Source organism: Rhinolophus hipposideros (assembly GCF_964194185.1).
Source record: "Rhinolophus hipposideros genome assembly, chromosome: 18".
In the NCBI taxonomy this organism is placed as follows: Eukaryota; Metazoa; Chordata; class Mammalia; order Chiroptera; family Rhinolophidae; genus Rhinolophus; species Rhinolophus hipposideros.
In genome coordinates this window covers 31,230,799-31,250,908 of record NC_138064.1, presented here as the reverse complement: position 1 = coordinate 31,250,908, position 20,110 = coordinate 31,230,799, and the positions used below count along the sequence as shown (strand labels likewise).

At 35.8% G+C, this 20,110-nt stretch overlaps 1 protein-coding gene across 1 annotated transcript in view; it reads left to right on the top strand.

Annotated features, from left to right (window-relative positions):
* Positions 1-3,474: 3,474 nt before the first annotated feature.
* The window catches only part of ASB4 (ankyrin repeat and SOCS box containing 4), an 83,528-nt gene continuing 66,892 nt past the window's right edge, over positions 3,475-20,110 (top strand). Inside the window, exons 1-2 of the mRNA XM_081079234.1 lie at positions 3,475-3,759; positions 14,127-14,426. Coding sequence (XP_080935360.1) covers positions 3,573-3,759; positions 14,127-14,426 — 487 coding nt within the window. The 5' untranslated portion in view covers positions 3,475-3,572. The remainder of the gene's footprint in view (positions 3,760-14,126; positions 14,427-20,110) is intronic.

The window sequence follows — 20,110 nt, the reverse complement described above, 5'->3', positions numbered from 1 at the left end:
ACACTATTTTCACATGTTAGAAAGACCTTCATCAAGGATGGATCTGAAATAAATGTATGATTGCATGTTCATAATTAGACCCAACAGAAAAAAGTTACGGATAGGCAAATTTTAGCTTAATGTAACAAAGAAACTCCTGAATCTAATTTTTCAATAATGAAATGGATTCCTTTGTGAACCATCATGTGAGATTTAATTATATATTGTCTTGTATTTTCTTTTCTATATTCATCAGTATTTGCTTTCCTTCCCCTTGATTCATTTGTACATTCTTGAAAGCAGACAATGTTTAATTTGGAAGGGTAAGGTTAGATTTAAAGCTTTATTGCTGTGGAAAATGATGGGGCCTGTTAACTGATTATCTGTGATCTCAGTCCGTGAGGTCCCAAGATGGCAAACTCAAATATGAGAACATATCTTTGAATGTTGAGTCCATATCTCACTCTAATTATCTGATGTCTATCACAAAGTGAAATTGCAAAACTTGCAAATGAGGTACGATGTTATGAAGTTGATAAAATGTTGGAGAACTGCCCAAGTCACAAACAAAACCATTTACCAGTGAGGATTTGGCAGGGTTATTTCTGTTAATAATTGAATAAGGGAAGTTTGAAAACATGAGAATTTCATAAGTGCTTCAGTAGAAACTCCAGCCACTGAGTTTGAATATCATTGAATATCAAAGGATGAAGAGAGGCCCTTGGTAAAACTGATGAAGCTCTTGAATACTTTTATAAATATGATCCTTTTTATATTAGTTTGACATAAGTCATTCAAAAGGGAAGGCTCTTGCTTTATGATATTATGAAATTGGATCAGAAAAATTATCTTCCTCAGAAAATAGTAAACATTTTATTTTGTGGTTCTCTGAATTATACAGTGCTACCAACCTAAATGTTGTTAAATATGTAATGAAAGAATGTTCTCCATAATATTTGCTCACATGTAATATTTGCTCATTGTAGATGAATTCAGAAAATAAGAAAGTGTTAAAGAAATCAGATTTAATCTTACCACTAGGAGATAAAAGCTGATATTTGGGAATAGATGCTTATAGGCTTTTCTTCCTATGTGTATGTATAATACATAGATTCATACATTTGTACATTATATAAATATATACAAATGATACAAGCATATACAATTCTACAAATTATATAAGTATATGCAAACATATACTTGTACATTATATAAGCATAGACATGTAAAAAAGATATTTATACTATACATACTCTTTTAGAAATTGCTTGTCTCACAGATGTTTTCAAGTAAATATAGATCTACCTAGTTTTAATGACTGAAGGGTGTTCCATTATGTGCATATGTCATAATTTATTTATCAAATTTACTACTGTTGATCATTTAGATTGCTCCTAATTTTTTTTATTATTATTGATAATGTAATCATCCACACACTGTCATTCATTTATCCATTCTTTTTTTTTTCAGGACAAATTTTTTATGCTATGCTAAGGTTGAAATTTTATCTTCTCAAAGATTTAAAAATGAAGCATATTAACAACTATGTTAAACATTGAAAAAAACAAGTAAACCTAATCTACATGTTAGAAGTCAAGATAATGGTTGTCATTGAGGGGGTCAGGTGTGTATTTTTATTGGAAGGGGACACAAAGGGGGTTTCAAGTATATTTGAACTACAATAGACCCACTTATTCACAGTTTCTCTTTTTGGGGTTTCAGTTACCCATGGTCAACTGCAGTCTAAAAATATTAAATGGAAAATTCCAGAAATAAACAATACATAAGTGTTAAATTGCATGCCATTCTAAGTAGCGTGATGAAATCTCCTGCCGTCCCACTCCATCCTGCTCAGTACAAGACTCATCCCTTTCTCCTGAGTATGTGCACTGTATATGATCCCTGCCCATTAATCACTTAGTAGCCCTCTCAGTTATCAGATATTTTGAGAGAGAGACCACATTCACATAACTTTCATTACAGTACATTGTTATAATTTTTCTATTTTAGTATTAGCTATTAACCTCTTACTACACCTACTTTATAAATTAAAGTTTATCATGGGTATGCACGTATAGGAAACAATATAGTTTGTATAGGGTTCACCCTATCCACAGTTTCACACAAGCACTGAGGGTCTTGGGATGTATCACCCACAGATATAGGAGGAATACTGTATTTTATGTTTGACCTGGGGGTTGGTTATACAGGTGTGCTCTTTGAAACAAATTTTGACAAGCTGTGTACTTATGACTTCTCACTTTCTACTTTCTTGTGTTTATGTTACACCTCAGTGAAGTCAGTTTAAAAATTATGTTATAATCTGCACCCATCTTTAGATCCTTAGGTAAATTCTAGGAATCACAACTATTTTCGTTTTAAGTTTTTTAAAATTCATATTGCTAATTATTCAACAGAAAGTTTGTACCAGTTTTGACTCCCACCAACCATACAAAAAGGTGATGTTTTTACATTCAAACTAATACTAACTGTCATCATTTTTCTAATTTTTAGTGATTTATAAATTTCAAAAATTGAGTATTTTTCTCTCTAACTTTTTATTTGGAAAATTTTCAAACTTATAGAAAAGCTGAAAGAACAATATAATGGACACCCATAGATCTTTCATTAACTTTGTCAATTTTTAGCACATGCACATACACTTATAAATGTGTACATATATACATATTTATTTTTATATTTATGAATTACTTGAAAAGAAGTTTTAGACATCTTGAAAATTTACCCTTAATGCGTCACTTACGAACAAGAATATTCTTCTATATAACCATTACAGATTTACCATACTTTTACAAATTAACAATAATTCCATAGTATTAATTAATATCTAGTCCATATTCATATTTTCACAATTGTCCCAATATAGACTTTTCTAACTGATTAAAAAACTTCATGATTAAATAAAATTCATTCACTCATTGAATTTAGCTGTTCTGTTTTTTTAGTCTCTTTTTACCTAAACTAGTCCCCTGCCACCATCATCTCACCCAGCTTTCTTTCACAATATGGACATTTTTCAAGTCTAGGTCAGTTGTAAACCTTCTGTTTGTTTTCAAATTGTGTGTGACCATGCTTGATTTTGCAGGCTAATATTGCAAAATTACTATGGATTTTCAGAAGCACGTGTATCAGCAACTGTAACAAATTTTTATTTTTGGCTATTGGTTAATAAGAGCAAGACACTGGAGCTCCAGTTGGGCACCAGATGTTTTTACTAAGGGGGAAAAAATGCATTAAGAGCTTTTAAATTTTACATTATTACTTTGATCATATGAAAAATAATAGTGATAGTTCAGTCTGAAATGTATGTGTTGTGAGGGTTTTCCTTCATATTGGCATGGTATATTATTCAATGAATCAGTTAGTATAGAACCAGTTTAAAAGACTTGAAAATGCAGTGACAGCCAAGAAGGATATTTTGAAGTTTGAAATGATCCTTATATAAATAGAACGGATCAGCATAACTTTGGGATAAAATTAGCCGACAGTTTGTGGGCTCTCCAGTATGTGCCTGTTTGCTTGGTGCCGCTCTCCTGATAAATCACAACAAAGCCTCCAGAAGAAGAGGAAGGATGGACGGCACCGCCACCCCTATCACTAAATCTGCAGCTGCCAAGTTAGTTAAGAGAAATTTCCTTGAGGCTCTAAAATCAAATGACTTCGGAAAATTGAAGGCCATTTTAATCCAAAGGCAAATAGATGTGGACACAGTTTTTGAAGTTGAAGATGAGAATATGGTTTTGGCGTCTTATAAACAAGGTAAAAATTATAGGTATAACTGGTAAAAATCGATGGAAAATGGATTTTTTTTTAATGCACAGCATCAGTCACCCACTTGAAACCAGTAACGCTTATTGCTTTCTTAAGTATGTATTTTAAAAATATTTATAAGTTCATCTTTTCTTTCTTTTTAAACTAGACCACATCATGGGTTGATATATATATATATATATGTGTGTATATATATTTTTTCTTTTCTTTTCTTCTCTCTCTCTCTCTCTGTCTTTTTTCCTTTTTCTATCCTTGTGCCTGGAATTTGAAATCCTGGCAATGTATTTAGCAATGTACTTTCCTTCTATTTCTAACTTTTCTTCTGTCTATAATGACATAGAATAGAGAAAACATCTCTAGATTTTGGCTAATCAGACGGCTCAGATCTAATCCAGATGGTGTGACTGGTTTGGGGACAGCCTGCTAACTGTTAGCACAGCAACTTAAAGATATATCATCTTGATGTCCATCTGTATGAACAAGAGAAGTTTTGCCCCCATTTGGAGGGTTAATGAATGGGTAAGGCTGTGTCTTGATGCACCTTGATGGTCCTCGTCATTTTAATGAGTTTCCAGTTAAGGCAGAAAAGCTGAAACTAGAAAAACCAAAAAGTTAACTTTTTCCCCTTCAATAATAGATCAAAGTAATAAATATACATAACACACATTATCTGCCTTATTAAAAAATACTAAGGATAACAAAAATGAGAACCGAACTTTTTTTTTTTTTAATCAAGGGATTTTCTGGAACACATGCTTAATAAATCAGAAATACATTAGAAGAGTGCAGATTCTGATTTCCCAAATCAGCTAGTTAACGGGGGAACTTGAGTAGCGAGGCCATCTGGTGAGCAGACTGCAAACAAACACCATGTTCAACATCACTTCTGTTTAAACAAAATAGATGATAAGGTCTTGTGTATAGCAGTTAGAGAGAAATAGCTATTTTTCTTTCATGTTTAAAATACTTTCCATTCATATGTAAATCATCGGTAACATCAATTTTCAGAAACTAACGTTAAGGGTATATGTTTCCACATTAATTTACTATACTCTGATTTTGAGTTCTGAAGGAAGGCTAGATAGACTAGTTGAGACCAGTTACTGTATTTATAATTTTTACTTGAGGGCTTTACAATAAATTAACATTGTTATTTTGACTAGAAAATAAAGAAGTCTGTTTTTTAAAAAGTAGTTGATGGGAGACTGTTAGAAAGAGTGTATATACCATACAATTAGGTTACTTTCATTGTATGAATTTGTTCAGTGAAAGACTCTGAATGCTAAATGTACTTTCAAGGTTTTTGGTTTTTAAATTTCTATTTGTGCTAAATGTAAAATAACTTAAGTCCAAGTCAGTGGGTAATTTATTTGACCCTGAGTTGTGAAGACTGCCTTTTCTCATCTCCTGAGCATGTGAAGGTTCTGAGAAAGTTTTAGGGGCAGGCTCCAGGGAAGAAGGGTGTTGTTTCTCTTGCTTCCAATGGTGTCATCACTTCTGAATGGAAAGAAAATGCATGTTAAATTCTTTCTGTCAGTATGAGCTGACTCCTCTGGTCCTTCTAGAGCTAAATTTTCATTCATGCTAATGGCTGTTTTCATAGTGTTAGGACTGTGGGACGTGGCTTCCAATTAAAGAGAGAGCAAATTACACCCCCTGGGAAAGGAAAGGAACAGTTCCATTCTTATGCATGTAGGTGGATGTATGCACAGAAATAATAGGACTTGTGGTCATATCTTCAGGTTTTATGTAGAAAATAGTATGTGTCTGTGTGTAAGTGCACGAGCACAGATGTGTGTATAGAGAATAATACACTTACTCTCTGTTTAATGTGAATATGGCTACAAGAACCTGTCTCTTTAATCTTAAACCTGGATTAAATCCTCATCTTTCTTCAAAGTTTCCTCAAACTTTTTCATGTCATCCGGCCTAATCATCAACTCCTTGCATATTTCAGTCAGAAATGGAAGTGATAAATAGAATCTTAATTGTTGGCCAAGCAAAATAGATCTAAGTGGTTGTATCAATGTCTTAAGTCACAAAGGAATCCCCAGGGAAGAGCTGAGCAGGCTCCAAAGAGTGAGTGAGTGAGTGAGTGAGTTAGTTCCTTTCTGAATAATTCTAAGAAATGAGACCCTTCTTGTGTAGCCTTGAAGGGTATGTAGCTGGATTAAACTTTGTGGGACTTTATTAAATCACAGGAGACTGCTGGACTTTGAATTCTTACACACTAGTTTTTTTATTTTTTCAAGCACTTTTGAACAGCTCTCTATACAGTATACAAAAAGTATACAAATCATTTAAGTGTACAGCTTGATTAATTTTCACAAAATAAACAAACCTCTGTAACCATCATCCCGATGAGGAAACAGAACATTATCTATTTACTTTTAAGGTGGGGAATCCTCAGGTTTCAGTTATTTTTGACTTAATAAGCAGAGCAATGTGTTATTAATATAACAATATAACAGATGCCATCCTACCTTTAAATTTGCTATATTCAACATTTGGATAAAGGTGGAAAATCAACAGTGGTACAATTAATTCCAAACCATTTTTATTTCTTTTAGGACATACCATAGCACGTTTCACAGGATTTTTAAGAGTGACCACATTTTTCCCCCTAAGGATAGTATGCCTAAACCAGAATGAAAGTTTATAATTTTTGGAGACTCTATTGATGAAGAAATCAACATTCCTCTCTGAAATCCACAATCCAGCTGGTACCCCAATAATCAAAAGTTGACTTCCTAAGCAAACATAAAATGTGGATTTTTGTGAGGAAGTTAGAACAAAGCGTCTGGAAATTCACTCCTGCTTTCCCATCTCATTGAGCAGCTTCTCTCACCCATGTGATCAAGAACAGATTTAGAAGCCAGCTTCCAGAGCTCAAGTTCAAACTGTTGGTCCTGCCTAGTCCCAGCACCTAATAATGATTCTTATAGTTCAAGAGATCCCACTTTATTTTTTCAAGTTATTTTAAACTTCATAATCGAACCTGCAGATAAAATTATATTTTTTTACTTTAAAAAACCCTCACACTTTGTAATGCAAACATTGAAAACGTTCCAGTTGGCTTTTGAGATATTTCCTAGAGAATGGCAGAGAGATGGGTCTTAAAAGCAAAAATAAGTAAGCAAAATTGCTTCTGCGAGATGATCACTTTAAAATGGGAATGATGTGAAGAAAAGTTAAATACATTAACAACTTTTTAACTGCTGGACACAATAAATAGTTAATTATGTTTACTAGGAGCCAAAAATGCAGTAGTAGGGTCTCTAAGAATGAAAGTAGGTCTCTACATGAAAGTAGGGTCTCTAAGAAAACTCAAAGCTATTCCGATTGGTTCTCAGAATACTGGAAATTGAACATCCATCCATAATAACTGTTTCCAAAGGTTTTTCCAACAACACATCTCGATTCTCCTTCAGATGTATGAGTCCTGGCTTATTAGTGATAAAGGCAGGATATCATATTTACCTTTTGGGATGAAATTCCCTAGTCAGCCAGGTTAGTCAGAGTCCTTTTATTAATCAGTGTAATGTACTTTAAGTACTTCATTTATGGCTCAGAGCCACAGCTTCTTTGGTTGGTAGTCATATTTTTAATTAAAATAACCAGTGAATGATTTCACTGGAAAACTTTCTGGCAGGTACTCTATCTACTTTACTAAGTAGCAACTGCCATCCAAATAGTTTGAAAGCTCTTATTTCTACCCTCTTAACACATAATCTCTTTTTCACCTAATTTTCCTCTTTGCCAGAAATTCGCTCTCCTGCTTTCCTATTACCATCCTAGGGTTCGCTTCCCTTCCTTGATGTTCAATTTTTTTCTTTTGTATTTTACATGGCAGGCTTACTTGTTTTTCCTCTCCTGGGAAAACTCTGAGATTTATCCTGAAAATATTAGTTATTAATAAATAGCCAAAAATTGTGCTGCAGTCTATAATCCTTCAGGACTGTGTAAATACATGGACACAGGCAGAGCAAATGTCTGCTAATCCAGGCATGAGCAACGTGTGTAACCTTTGGCTGTAATAACAGAGGCTTCTCGGGTATGGGTTCTTTGGACTCAGATAACGTTACAGCTGATAACTGTTGTAGAGCCCAGGCTTAGCTGGGGGTTTACCAGAGACGTGTACATCCCCCAAACACTGGAGCAGGATCAATCCAAAAGATGGCCCAAACACTTCGCTCATTACCAGATTCATGAGCCAGGGTGCTTTCCACTCAGCTACTCAGGCATCACATCTCTTTGATTTTCAGTTTAAATTAAACACACATACAGCATTCATCTGCGTATTTTCATTGGGGTAAAACTCCTAAAATCCCTTTAGAACTTTTGCCTACAAGTGATATTGGTTTGTAAGTGAACTGCATGTACCCTTCAGATCATCAACGGCTACTTAAAGATTTTGGGGAGACCAGAGTTTGAGTTGACCTCTGTGTACTAGTTACAGAAACATGGGCACTTTATGCTTTTATGCTTCTTAATCCCTGCAAGATATTTATCCTCATTTGTAAAGTGAAGGCTTTGTCAACATCCTCTCTAAATCCTGTGCATGCTGACAATCTCTGGTGTTATGAAGAGGTGATTATACACAGATTATGTGTTATGATCTGGAGAAGGTAAAAAGTAACTGTAGATATGATAAATCCACATGGGCATGGCCTGGGTTTGAGAGTTCTCTGTGGGATTTCTGCATAGAAGAAAGAATCTGTGTTTTCTTCTCCTCTCCTCAGTTAACCTCCTTGCTCAAGCAGAGATCTTCTGCAAGAAGCCATCACTGCACACAAAAAGCAAACCTGGAGGAGAGCGTGAGTGGTTTGCATTAGGGGGAGGCAGTGGCTTCTTCACTCCCCCCTCACAGCCTTCGTGCCCAGCTTCCACTCCACACAAGACAGGAGTCTTTTGTGCAGTCTGAGCACATAGTCAGAGAGCAGCCTGCCCTCTGCAGAAGTGAGCAGAGGGGGTTCCTTTGAAAGACAAATGCTAAAAATAAATCACATTCTAGATTCTGAAGCTCTGGGACAATTCTGCTGTGGAAAGAATGGAGAGTGTGAAAAATGAATCTTCCTGATTAGTTCATTACATTTCTGTCATGCTGTGACCATTGGTGGATGCATTTTGGAGAACAGATTTAGATCTCTTGACATAACAGCCTGGATACAAGTTTGTTAACAGGAGCTGCATAACTGTGGTTTTTGAAGATGGCTTTGCCTCAGGTTTGGTCCTCAGTGAGGGCAGGTATGGTGAAAAGGACATTCTTGTTCATTTTCAAACTTGGTACACAGCGACCTGTGGCTGTAGCCTCATTTTAAGGTGTTTGTTGTATGTGGGTGGCCTCCTGGCTATGAGCTGCTCCTGTCTGCAGGGGGCTGTGTCCCTCCCCCCATACCACCATCCAAGTTCTGCAACCCAGCTTCAAGATACATTTCAGCAGACCCTATCTGTATCTGTCAATCTGCCCTCTTCCTAGTTTTCCATTCTGATCCCCAGGGGCACCAGCTAACGTGTCTTGCTGCCACCCACCTCCACACATTCCCGTCTAGGTGAGGTGACATGGAGGCACAATTCCATTCAGGGATTGGCTGAATTCCAGGACCTCATGCTCTCCCAGCCCAATCTACCAGTTAATTATTATGATTATAGGAGACACAGATGAAATTGACTGAGATGCCAAGGATGGCTGATTCATGTAATAAACAGGCAGGATAAATTCTCTAGGTGCTATTTGGAATTTAGGAGGAATTTAAAAAATCAACAAGCAAATGCATTTGCATATCGGAGATGTGGGATCTTCTTTCCGTCCTCCTGATTTGTGAAGCAGGCTTGGCGCTAAACCTATTCTGTTTTCACAAAGACAAAGACAGACGGGAACACTGCATTGCAGATATCCATTAACTTATGGCTCTAGCAGGCTGAAAAAGTGGCAGTTTTCTCATCTGGAAAATGAAAGACTTGGACTGGATAATCTTCCCTCTAGCGCTAACACTCTGTATGCCTTTGATTTTACATCAAAATGGTGTTCTTTTAATCAGCTCTCTGCTGCTTCCTTTCTGAAATCATTTTTCTTCCCGTTGCAGAAGCAGGCATGAGTTTCCAATCAGTGGCTGCATAGAGATGCCTAATCTTTGCTGCTAAATCGGCAGGCAAAACACACTTTGGTTTTCAGATCTGGAACCTGCTTCTTTCCGAGACAGAAGAGCCTGTCTTTGCAAATTGTTTGTTGAGGAAGTCTGAGTATTAAAATGAGTGATTAACTGTTAATGTTAAATGTGATTCACTCATTATCAAAAGTAGGTTGCATATCATAGAGCTTAACAACTCTGCTTAGAACACAGATTCAATGTATATAGATAAATAGAGAGATATAAATGTATATATATACATATATTGTATGTGCATATCTATTTACACACACACACACACACACACACACACACACACACACACAGGGTTGATACCCTTTAGCCCAGGTTGTCTATGATACTATTTGTCTCAGCCAGGAAAAGTCTATATTGCCAAATACCTTCCATTCTCAGTGTCTAGAATCTTAAATTAGTACCTTAGAATTTAATTCTTTTCATTGAATACAGATGTCTACATAAATTCAGATGATCCTAAAAGAGTGACACTTTAAACCCTCTGCTGTCTGTTAGACCTTAGTGTGGATTAACTTTGGATTTCTTTTTAAAGAACAGATTTGGATAATGGGAAAGTTGGGAGGAAAAGAAAGCAAAATGGCTCTAGAATTCTGATGGGATGAAAAAGGGATTAAAGTGTGTGTGTGTGTGTGTGTGTGTGTGTGTGTGTGTGTGTCTGTGTGTCTGTGTGTCTGTGTGTAGGTTAGAGGGTGGGCTACAGAAAAATAAACTTCGGTTGGTTTCATTAATTTCCTAGTGATTAACAAACATAGTGCATGACCCTATAAATAGCCTCTTTAAATTAAACCATTTTTCCCTCTCTGGACAGGGGGACAATAGTTTATTTTAATTTTACTTATTTTTTTAAATAATAAGACATGCACAAGGTACTAAATTTCAAAGCTCAAAAGGGCATTCAAGGACAAATAAATCTATGTCCTTGTCCTTGTCCTCCAGTTCTTGGAGGAGATCACTTTAACCAGTTTCTGTTTTAGGTGTTTATAAGTATACAGAGGGTGCCAAAAAAAGTGTATGCACATTTTAAGAAAGGAAAAAACTATCAAAATTGTAATTCTCAATATATACCAATAACAAAAGATGAATGCAAGTCATGTTTGACTTCTGCAATTACAAGAGGTGCTAAAAGTGGTTACCATCAGCATCCAGACACTTCTGATTACAGTGAACTACTGCTTGAGCAACGTTGACCAAAGTTTCCACACGTATGCATTTTGGGGCACCCCCGGTATTTGCATATGATTGCATATTATGCACACTGTTCAGCTCCCTGCTTCTTTTCTTCAATAATATACATTGAGATTTTTTTCCGTATCAGTATACCTAGAACTGCCCCCTTCTTTATAAGGGCTTATAGTATTCGATTGTATGGATGTACCATAATGTATTTATATAGTCTCCTGGTGATAAAGATTGAGGTTGTTTCTAATGGTTAGCCATTAAGAATAACGTTCGGTCTTGTGTAGTGCATGTTCTTGTCCATAGGTCAGGTTGCCAGGATTCGTAACTCCTGGGAACTTCATACTCTTCCCAAATAGTTCAGTACAAGTGGTGTTCCTGGGAATCATGCAATACAGTGGCCCTTATAGGGCATTGCACACATGAGTGATTACAGTTGTAGGATAAATACCCAGGTGGCACATATGTAGTGTTTGTCACTTAAATGAAATAATTTATATAATGATCAGATATTACCTGATCACTAGGCCCACTTTTAATGTTGTCATCACCCCGAGTGCCCTCCTGATGATCATTGGTACCCAGAAGTATTCACAATATTCTAGCTTTATTCTGACCTCATCTAATCAGTGAAGAATACAACTTTTACTTCTCTTGCTCTGGGCAGTGCACTTTTATAAATGTAGCTTAAGATTGTATTAACTTTTTGGCAGTTCCATCCCACTGTTAGCTCATTTTGAGATTACTGCCAACTCAAATCCCCAGGTCTTTTCTCAAACAAATTGCCATTAAACCATACCCTGCTTACCTTGTACTTGTATAGTGGAATTTTTATAACCTCAAAGCAAACCTCTGATTTATCCATGTTAAAATTTATTTTGTTGTTTCAGCCCTAGAGTCTTTTCTAAGCTGTTGAGCTATCTCTGCACCTTCATCTTTCATCAATATTTCTTCTTTCTGTATCTATTTTCCATTACCCACTCATAGTTAGCTTAATGCTATGGCTCTAGGTATTGACATTGAAAGAAGGTTTATAAAGTTATTTTTGCTATAACTTGTCAAATATAGCAATTGTTGGAGACTTGGATGAAAAGAATTAGCTCAGTGTTTAGAAGTCATAGGTCAGAGGGAAAAAGGAAATGCAAAAGAGAAAGAGAGAGAGAGAGAGAGATTTCCAACAACGAATGGGAAATTTTTATCTAAGATCTGAGTTCTAGGAACAACTATGCTTCTGACCAATTAATTTGTGTATAGCTGATAGGGGGTAGGCATAGTTAATTGTGTAATATATCACATTTTCTTGTTTATTTCCTGCTATAAAATTCAAAGGCAAATTTGCAATGAAGTTCTAGTGTACTAGACATGGTGTGTCCAAGGTCTGACAATTGAGTTTTCATCCTAGAAAAAGTGCTACATACCTCATTGCTGAATATCACTTCTGTCACCTTCGAAGTACTCCCCTTAGGAAGCTATGCACTGACGCCAGTGCCTAAGCCACCCTTCAAAGCAATTTTGGAACTCTTTTTCTGGAATGGCCATCAGAGCTGTCGATCTATTATACTAGATGTCCTGAATGTCATCAAAATGTCTTCCTTTCAGTATTCCTTTGAGTACAGAAAGAAGTCATTGGGGGCCAGATCAGGTGAGTAGGGAGGGTGTTCCAATACACTTATTTGTTTACTGTCTAAAAACTCCCTCACAGACAGTGCCGTGTGAGCTGGTACCTTATCATGTTGCAAGAGCTTCTTTGGGACCATTTTTGCACACACCTTTCTCATGCCAAGATTATCAGTTAAGATTTTCCCAACTGTTTCTCTATTGATATTTACTTGGCCTGCTATGCTTCTCACAGTCAGCTGACGATTTTGATGCTCAATGCTATGAATGTGTTTGATGAATTTGATGAATGCTTTCATCAGTTCTGCTCATTACTGGCCGCCCTGACCTTTCTTCATCAGTGATGCATTCTCCGCCCTCAGAAAAACGTTTAATCCATTTGTACACTGCCATTTTCTTCATGGCATTATTCCCATAAACTTGGACTAAGATGTTCCTGATTTCACTTCCACTCTTGCCAAGTTTAACAAGAAATTTAATGTTTGTTTGTTGCTCTTATTCAAGCTCAGACATCCTCATGAGGGTACACAAAAACACGCAACAATAATGAACACCATTCAGCAAGACACCGCCGCACATTGACACAAACACAGCTGTGAGACACTGATATACCAAGGTTATGAAACCTTACCGAGCTGTTTGTACAGTGCTGCCAATGTAAGTGCATGGTGGCAAGTTCGTAAACTTAATTGTCAGACCTTCGTATTTTGGGTACCTATCTTACCCTTGTCCTCTTTTTATTTTCCTATCTTAGTTTTAACTTGTTCTTTTTTTCTGGAATATTAAAAAGTCTAGTGTAAAATTTATGAGTTGCTTTAAATTCTTCTTTGAAAAAATGTATTGTATAAACTGACAGGCAAATAAAATCTTGGCGTGACAATTTTTTTTAAAGACATCAAATACATTCACACCTAGACTGACAACAATAGCAACAAATATAGGGAAAAATAACTGTGATGGAATAAAAGTTATAAGCTTGTAATTAACAGCTTTGGCATCATTGAAGACAATGACAGGGAGTTAAAAAAATTCTTTAATGTAAGATTCATGTAGCTCACTGCATGAAATAAAATGCAGCCACATAAATGAAGGTCTCAAACTCATATGCCTGGGAAAGCCAAAAAGGTAATGTAAGTAAAGGCACAAGATCACAGAGACTAGCAGAGACAGTGAGAACTTGAGAGCACCTGTCTCATTTATGTACGTACATCCAAATGTGATACTTAACTATAAATTTGTAGACCCATCAGCTACTAGTTTACAACTACTGAATCATCACTACCCCCCCTCCCAATTTTATAAATGTGATCAAAGTAAAATACTTTGTAAAATCCTCACAAATCATGGAGAAATCCTAGGCCAAGTAGTTAAACTTTCTTCGTTTTTCTTTTTCAGGTTATTGGTTGCCTAGTTATAAATTAAAGTCTTCTTGGGCAACAGGCCTGCATCTCTCTGTCTTGTTTGGTCATGTGGAATGTCTTCTGGTGCTACTAGACCACAATGCTACAATCAACTGTAGACCCAATGGGAAAACCCCTCTTCATGTGGCTTGTGAAATGGCCAACTTGGATTGTGTGAAGATCCTTTGTGACCATGGAGCAAAGCTCAATAGTTACTCCTTAAGTGGACATACAGCTTTACATTTTTGTACAACTCCAAGCTCCATTCTCTGTGCCAAGCAATTGGTTTGGAGAGGTAAGCCTTTCTGGGTGGCTGACATTGTCATACACTCGCACACTCATGGTTTTGAAACTTGGTGATTCTTACTTGTCTCAAACAGTGTTGTAGATATTCCCATGCATTAAGCCTATTTCAGGAGACCCTAAATATACATATGCCAATAGATAGATTGGTAAATAGGTAGATAGATATGTTATGTTGGCCCAGGTCATTCAATGATTATCTCACTGGAATCATATTATTATTTCTTTAATTGTAGGAGGCTTGTTAATTTACACATTTGACAAATATTTATTTAGCTCCTATAATGTGTCAGCTAATGTGCTAAATAAGTGCGAAAAAGAGTTTCTGCATTCAAAGAGCATATTCGAGTATTCTCCTAGGTGAGATAAATATTAATAAAATAAATTCATAAATATGAAATCATAAATTGGGAAAGGAGTAAAACAAGATGTAATGAAAGAGAATGTCATGAGTGAACTATTATAAAATGCACAAGGCTTCACTAACGATACGATATGTAAGCTGAATCTTTATGAGAAGTAGCTAGCCATTAAAAAAAGAAGAGGAGTCTAGGTCTAGAGAATAGCATTTGCAAAATTCCTAGGAGAACAAAAAAACTTGGAATATTCAACAAATGGAAGAAGGCTAGTGAGGCCACAGTATCATGGTTATGGGGTTCGGTGGGAGAAACCAGAAGGTAGAGGAGGGTGTCACCAAATGACACAGGTTGTGTTAGACCACAAATGGTGTGTTGGAGGCCAAGGGATGGGATTTAGAAATGGAGTCACTGAAAACCTTTAAACAAGAAAATGACATGCTTTAATTTTCACTTAAAATCATCATTCTGGAGTTATGTCAAAATTGGGTTGGAGGAGGCCAAGAATGGAAGCTGGCAGACCATCAGGGAAGTGATTGCAATGGTGTAGTTGACAAGGGATGGTGATTAGCACTAAGGGACATATTTGGATAGGAAGATTAGAAGATGGGTTTGCAATATGTTTTAGAAGCAGAATGTATATGATTTGGAGATGGATTAGATATAGATTGGGGTGGGGTAAAGGAAAAGGAAGTTTCAAGAATAATAATAGGTTTCTAGCTTTAGAAAATGGGTGGAGAGTGATGCCAGTTTTTAAAGATGGGGAAACTTGAGGAACAAGCTTTATGGGAGATCCTTATATCAGTCTTTTTTTAAGTCAAGTTTACAGAGGTATAATTTACACACAGTAAAATTCACTATTTTTGAGAAACATATAGTCATGAGACCATCAACACAAGCATTTCAAAAAATTTCCTGATGTCCTTCCTAGTTAATGCCCTCACTTTTATCCTCACCCCTGGCAACCACTTATTTTTCTTCACTCCCTATAGTTTTGCCTTTTTCAGAACGTCATATAAATTAAATCATATAATAGCCTTTTGAGTCTTGTTTCTCCCACTTAGTATAAAGCATTTGAGATTCATTCATGTGGTTGCACTGACCAGTAAATTAGACTTTGTTTTGCTGAGTAGAATTCCTTATATAGATGTAAGACAGTTTATCCACTCCCTAGTTTTTGGCAATTTTGAAAAAAGCTTATATAAACATGTGCATACAGTTTCTTGTGTGGACATGTTTTCATTTCTCTTGGGTAAATACCTAGAGTGGGATGTGCTTTTTGTGTTCTAGCTAAGAAATCTTTGACTAATCCAGGTAAAAAAGATTTTCTCCTGTTTCCTTCTTAAGTTTTTACTTCAAGGAGTAAACGGTTTTACCCTTAGGTCTTTGAGTCATTTATTTTGAGTTATGTTTTTCATATGATGTCAGACATGGGTTGAGGTTCATCTTTTTTTGCATATAGACGTCCAACTGTTTTGACATCATTTTGTTGAAAAGATTATTCTTTCACTATTGAATTATCTTTTATCTTGGTCAAAAATCAATTGGCCAAATATGTATGGGTCCATTTATATCTATCTATCTATCTATCTATCTATCTATCTATCTATCTATCTATCTATCTATCTACCTACCTATCTATCTGCTAATGCTCCACTGACTTGGTTGCTGTAGCTTTATATTAGCCTCCAAATCACTTCTAATCGAGCAGTGAATACTCCTAGATTAGTTTCAAACGTGAGAAGTTTTAGATCTCTCTGAGATACCAAAGTAAGTCCAGGATGCACTTGACATAAAAAATATGGATTTCAGAAAAGAGCTCTGGACTAAAGCTATAAGTTTAGGAATTGTTGGGCTATAGATTGTATTTGAAGCCAAGGAAATCAATGAAATCACTTGGATAAACAGTGTAGAGAGAGAAAAGATAACCTAGGACCAAGCTCTGATAAATCCTTACATTTAAATGTTAACAAAATGGAGAGGAGCCAAGAAATGAGAGTACAATGGATTGATAAGTGAAGTTAGAGAAAACTCAAGAGCATTTTTTTCTTTTTTTTTCTTCTTTTTTTTTCATCACAAAGACTAAGAAAAGTGGTTAAAGGAGAGAATGGTCAGCTGTATTGATTGCTACTGAGAGGTTTAAAAAAATGTCCTTTAGATTAAGTGACAGAATTATCACTGACAAAAACAGCTTTGGTGAAATGGTGGGTGTTGAAGCCAGATTAGAATGGTATAAGGTGTAAATGGGAGGTTAGAAACTAGAGATGGCATGTGCTGATAATTGTTAAAAGAAGCTTGGCTTCAAAAGTGAGTATAAGAATAGCATGATAGCTGAAGGGGTGGTGGGTCACAGGAGACTATTATCTACAATTGGAGATAGAAGGAAATGTTTGTATGCTGAAGGAAATGATTTGTAGAAAGAAAACAGTTGAAGATGCATGAAACAACATAACTGAAAGGTCCAAATCTTAGAGAAGTTGAGACAGAATAAACTTCAGAGACCATGTGACACATGTCATTTTTAACAGATGAGCCAAAGTAAAAGATGGCTTTAAATGTTAGCACATTTATAGATTTGGTTGTGATAAAATGAGGGAGTTTATATCCAATGGCTTTGCCCCTCAATGATGTATGAAGAAAGTCATCAGCCAAAAATGTGAGCAGAAATGGTGGAAATTTTGATAAGAGAGAGGAAAGTATGGAAAGATCATGGGGAAAGAATGAGAGAACAAGCTTACAGGTGCTGTGGTCTTCTCAACCTATGAGAATTAAGAGGAAAATAAAAAATCAGCCCACCTTATTCTCCTTCTTGTCCACTGTGGGAGGAAGAGCCGGGTACAGGGACATCTGTAGAGTGGTGGCATTATCAGCTGGAGCTTATACATGTGGCCATCACCATCTTTCACATTTCCTTATATATTTACTTTTAGACTTAGTTTTTATATTTATTTACATTTTAAGTAACGAATTTAAACTTCAAGATTTTTATTTTTTGATAGTGAAGAAATTATAGCTTTGTTTCATTATTGACTTTCTATATTGATGCCTTCCTATGTGACTCTGTCAACCGCAGATTGAGAGCTGCCAACCCTTTCACTCCTCAGAGGTGTAATCTTTCCCAGAGGACAGTTATTTCCCATCTCCTCTATCCCTGTCCACAGAGAGCGAGACTACCTAGAGATTGGAAGGAAGGAAGAGGTAGGGGAACACTGAGCAACGTTCCTTGTGGGCTGACAACAAAGAATTAGGCTAATTACAGTCAAGGAGAAAGAGTGGAAGTCCATTAACGATACACTTATTCTTTAGAGTCATAGCATCAAAGGTCAAAGCTGTAAAGAAAAGAAAGATAAATTAGATTAAGCAAAACTATTCAATGTCTGTGTGGCAAACAGATTATACAATTAAAAGGCCATCATAAAATGGGAAAAAATAGTTCAGACTTTATGACAAAGGGCTCACATCCCTAATATATAAAAAAATCTTAAAACTTAAGTAAGGAAGTGAACAAGTAAGAGAAATAAATAAAAGAATGGAAGGACCAAGAGCAGGAACAGGCATTTCAGAAAGAAAAGAAGCATATAAATGGCAAATAAAGATAACAATGATCACCTGCATTGGTAATCAGCAAAACATCAATTAAAATAACAATTAGATGATTTTGTTGTTAATTATTACATTAACAAAGATACAAAAGATGATAACACATATGTTCACAAACACAAAGGGAAATGATTTTACACACTCTTAATGCAATGTAAATGGTACAACTGGGAGGGCAATATCAAAAGCTTAAAACCTTTAACTCACAAAGTCCATCTCTAGGATTAGAGACTAATCCTGGACCTTTTGGCTCAGGGGTCTCATGTATATAGGGCCTCAAATGCAGACTTTGGATGTTACCTCCAAATAAGGTTATACATGAGTCAAAGAGGTAACTGATGAGAAAGAAAAAAGACATTATCATGTAACAGAATTGTACTTGGTCACGTGATTTATACTACACTAGAAATTAAGAAACTTTTTCCTAATTCTGTAAGTCTTCTAAATAGGCTAATTATAGTGTGTTTTATTTTATATGTTTTGCACTAGAAGGATTGGTTATACATTTAAAATATACATTTAAAATATACCACAATTTTAAATGGCATTTATTATTTTATTATTTTGTAATATATTTAGAGTCTCAAAAAGATTGCCTAATTTCTTTTTGCCCTCAGAGAGTCATTCACATTACTGGAAAACTGGAAAATATTTGCACATCTAATAGAAAAATTTTAACCTGTATTACCTCAATACTATACAGACATTAAAAATGATGTTGTGCAAGAACGTTCACTGACATGCAAAGATTTTTAAAAAGAAGCTTATAAGAGAGTATGAACGGCAAAAGTTTATTTTTCTAAAAATTATATGTGATTGGAAAATAATTATATTAGAAAAGAATACCCAAATTATCAGAGTCAAACTTGGTATCATAGCTAATATTTCGCTAGAGCAAAGCAACTTGAAAAAGGAAATGTGTCATTTTAGATCCTTACTCCAAAGATAATAGTTTTTCTTAAGGTGGCACCTGGAAAATATTTCAAAACAAAACAAAATTGTGAATTAGATAATTGGGGATAAATTTTACTCACTTTATGGATAGATAAATAGAGAAAAGGAGAAGGTAAGCTTTTGGAGGTGTGTCGCCTAATCTGGAAACTCTAGAAGACTGTGAGCATCTTGGGTCCTTTCTTTTGCATTTTTATGTCTTCAGCTTCTTGGACAGTGCTTGGCACGTTGGAGGTACTCAATAAATGGTCTCTGACTGATCTGGGAATGGCTCCAGGAGCCCTGAGTACATGGATGGGAACTAATGCCATCTAACAAATGGAAACTGCCTTGTTCATGGTTAATGAAATGCTGCTGTTGGTCAGTTTTACCCTCTCAGTCTCTGGGGAGATAGCTCAAGGATGACATTTCTCTCTCTTGGATTATGTATTTGGCACTTTGAGGCGAAGTCACATACATCAACTTTGTGGCCGGACAGAGGGAACTGAGACAGCCTACAGACAAGGAAAATAAGTCAGGCTAACATTAAACTCAGGACCAGAGAAGTCCATTAGCAGAAAAACCAATGCCATGGCAACTGAAAACCAATGTAATTTCATTTGCTATTTAATGGGCTCTTTGTGGAAAAGTGCTCTTTGTGGAAAAGGCTAATTGAGGCCAAAAAATTGCATGCAATTTTCTCTTAAAGGATTTTCCTCTATTTTTTTTTTTCAATGTTGCAGAGCCTGCTTTGTCCTCATGCTGGATTTTGTCTGCTAATTTTCTGTTG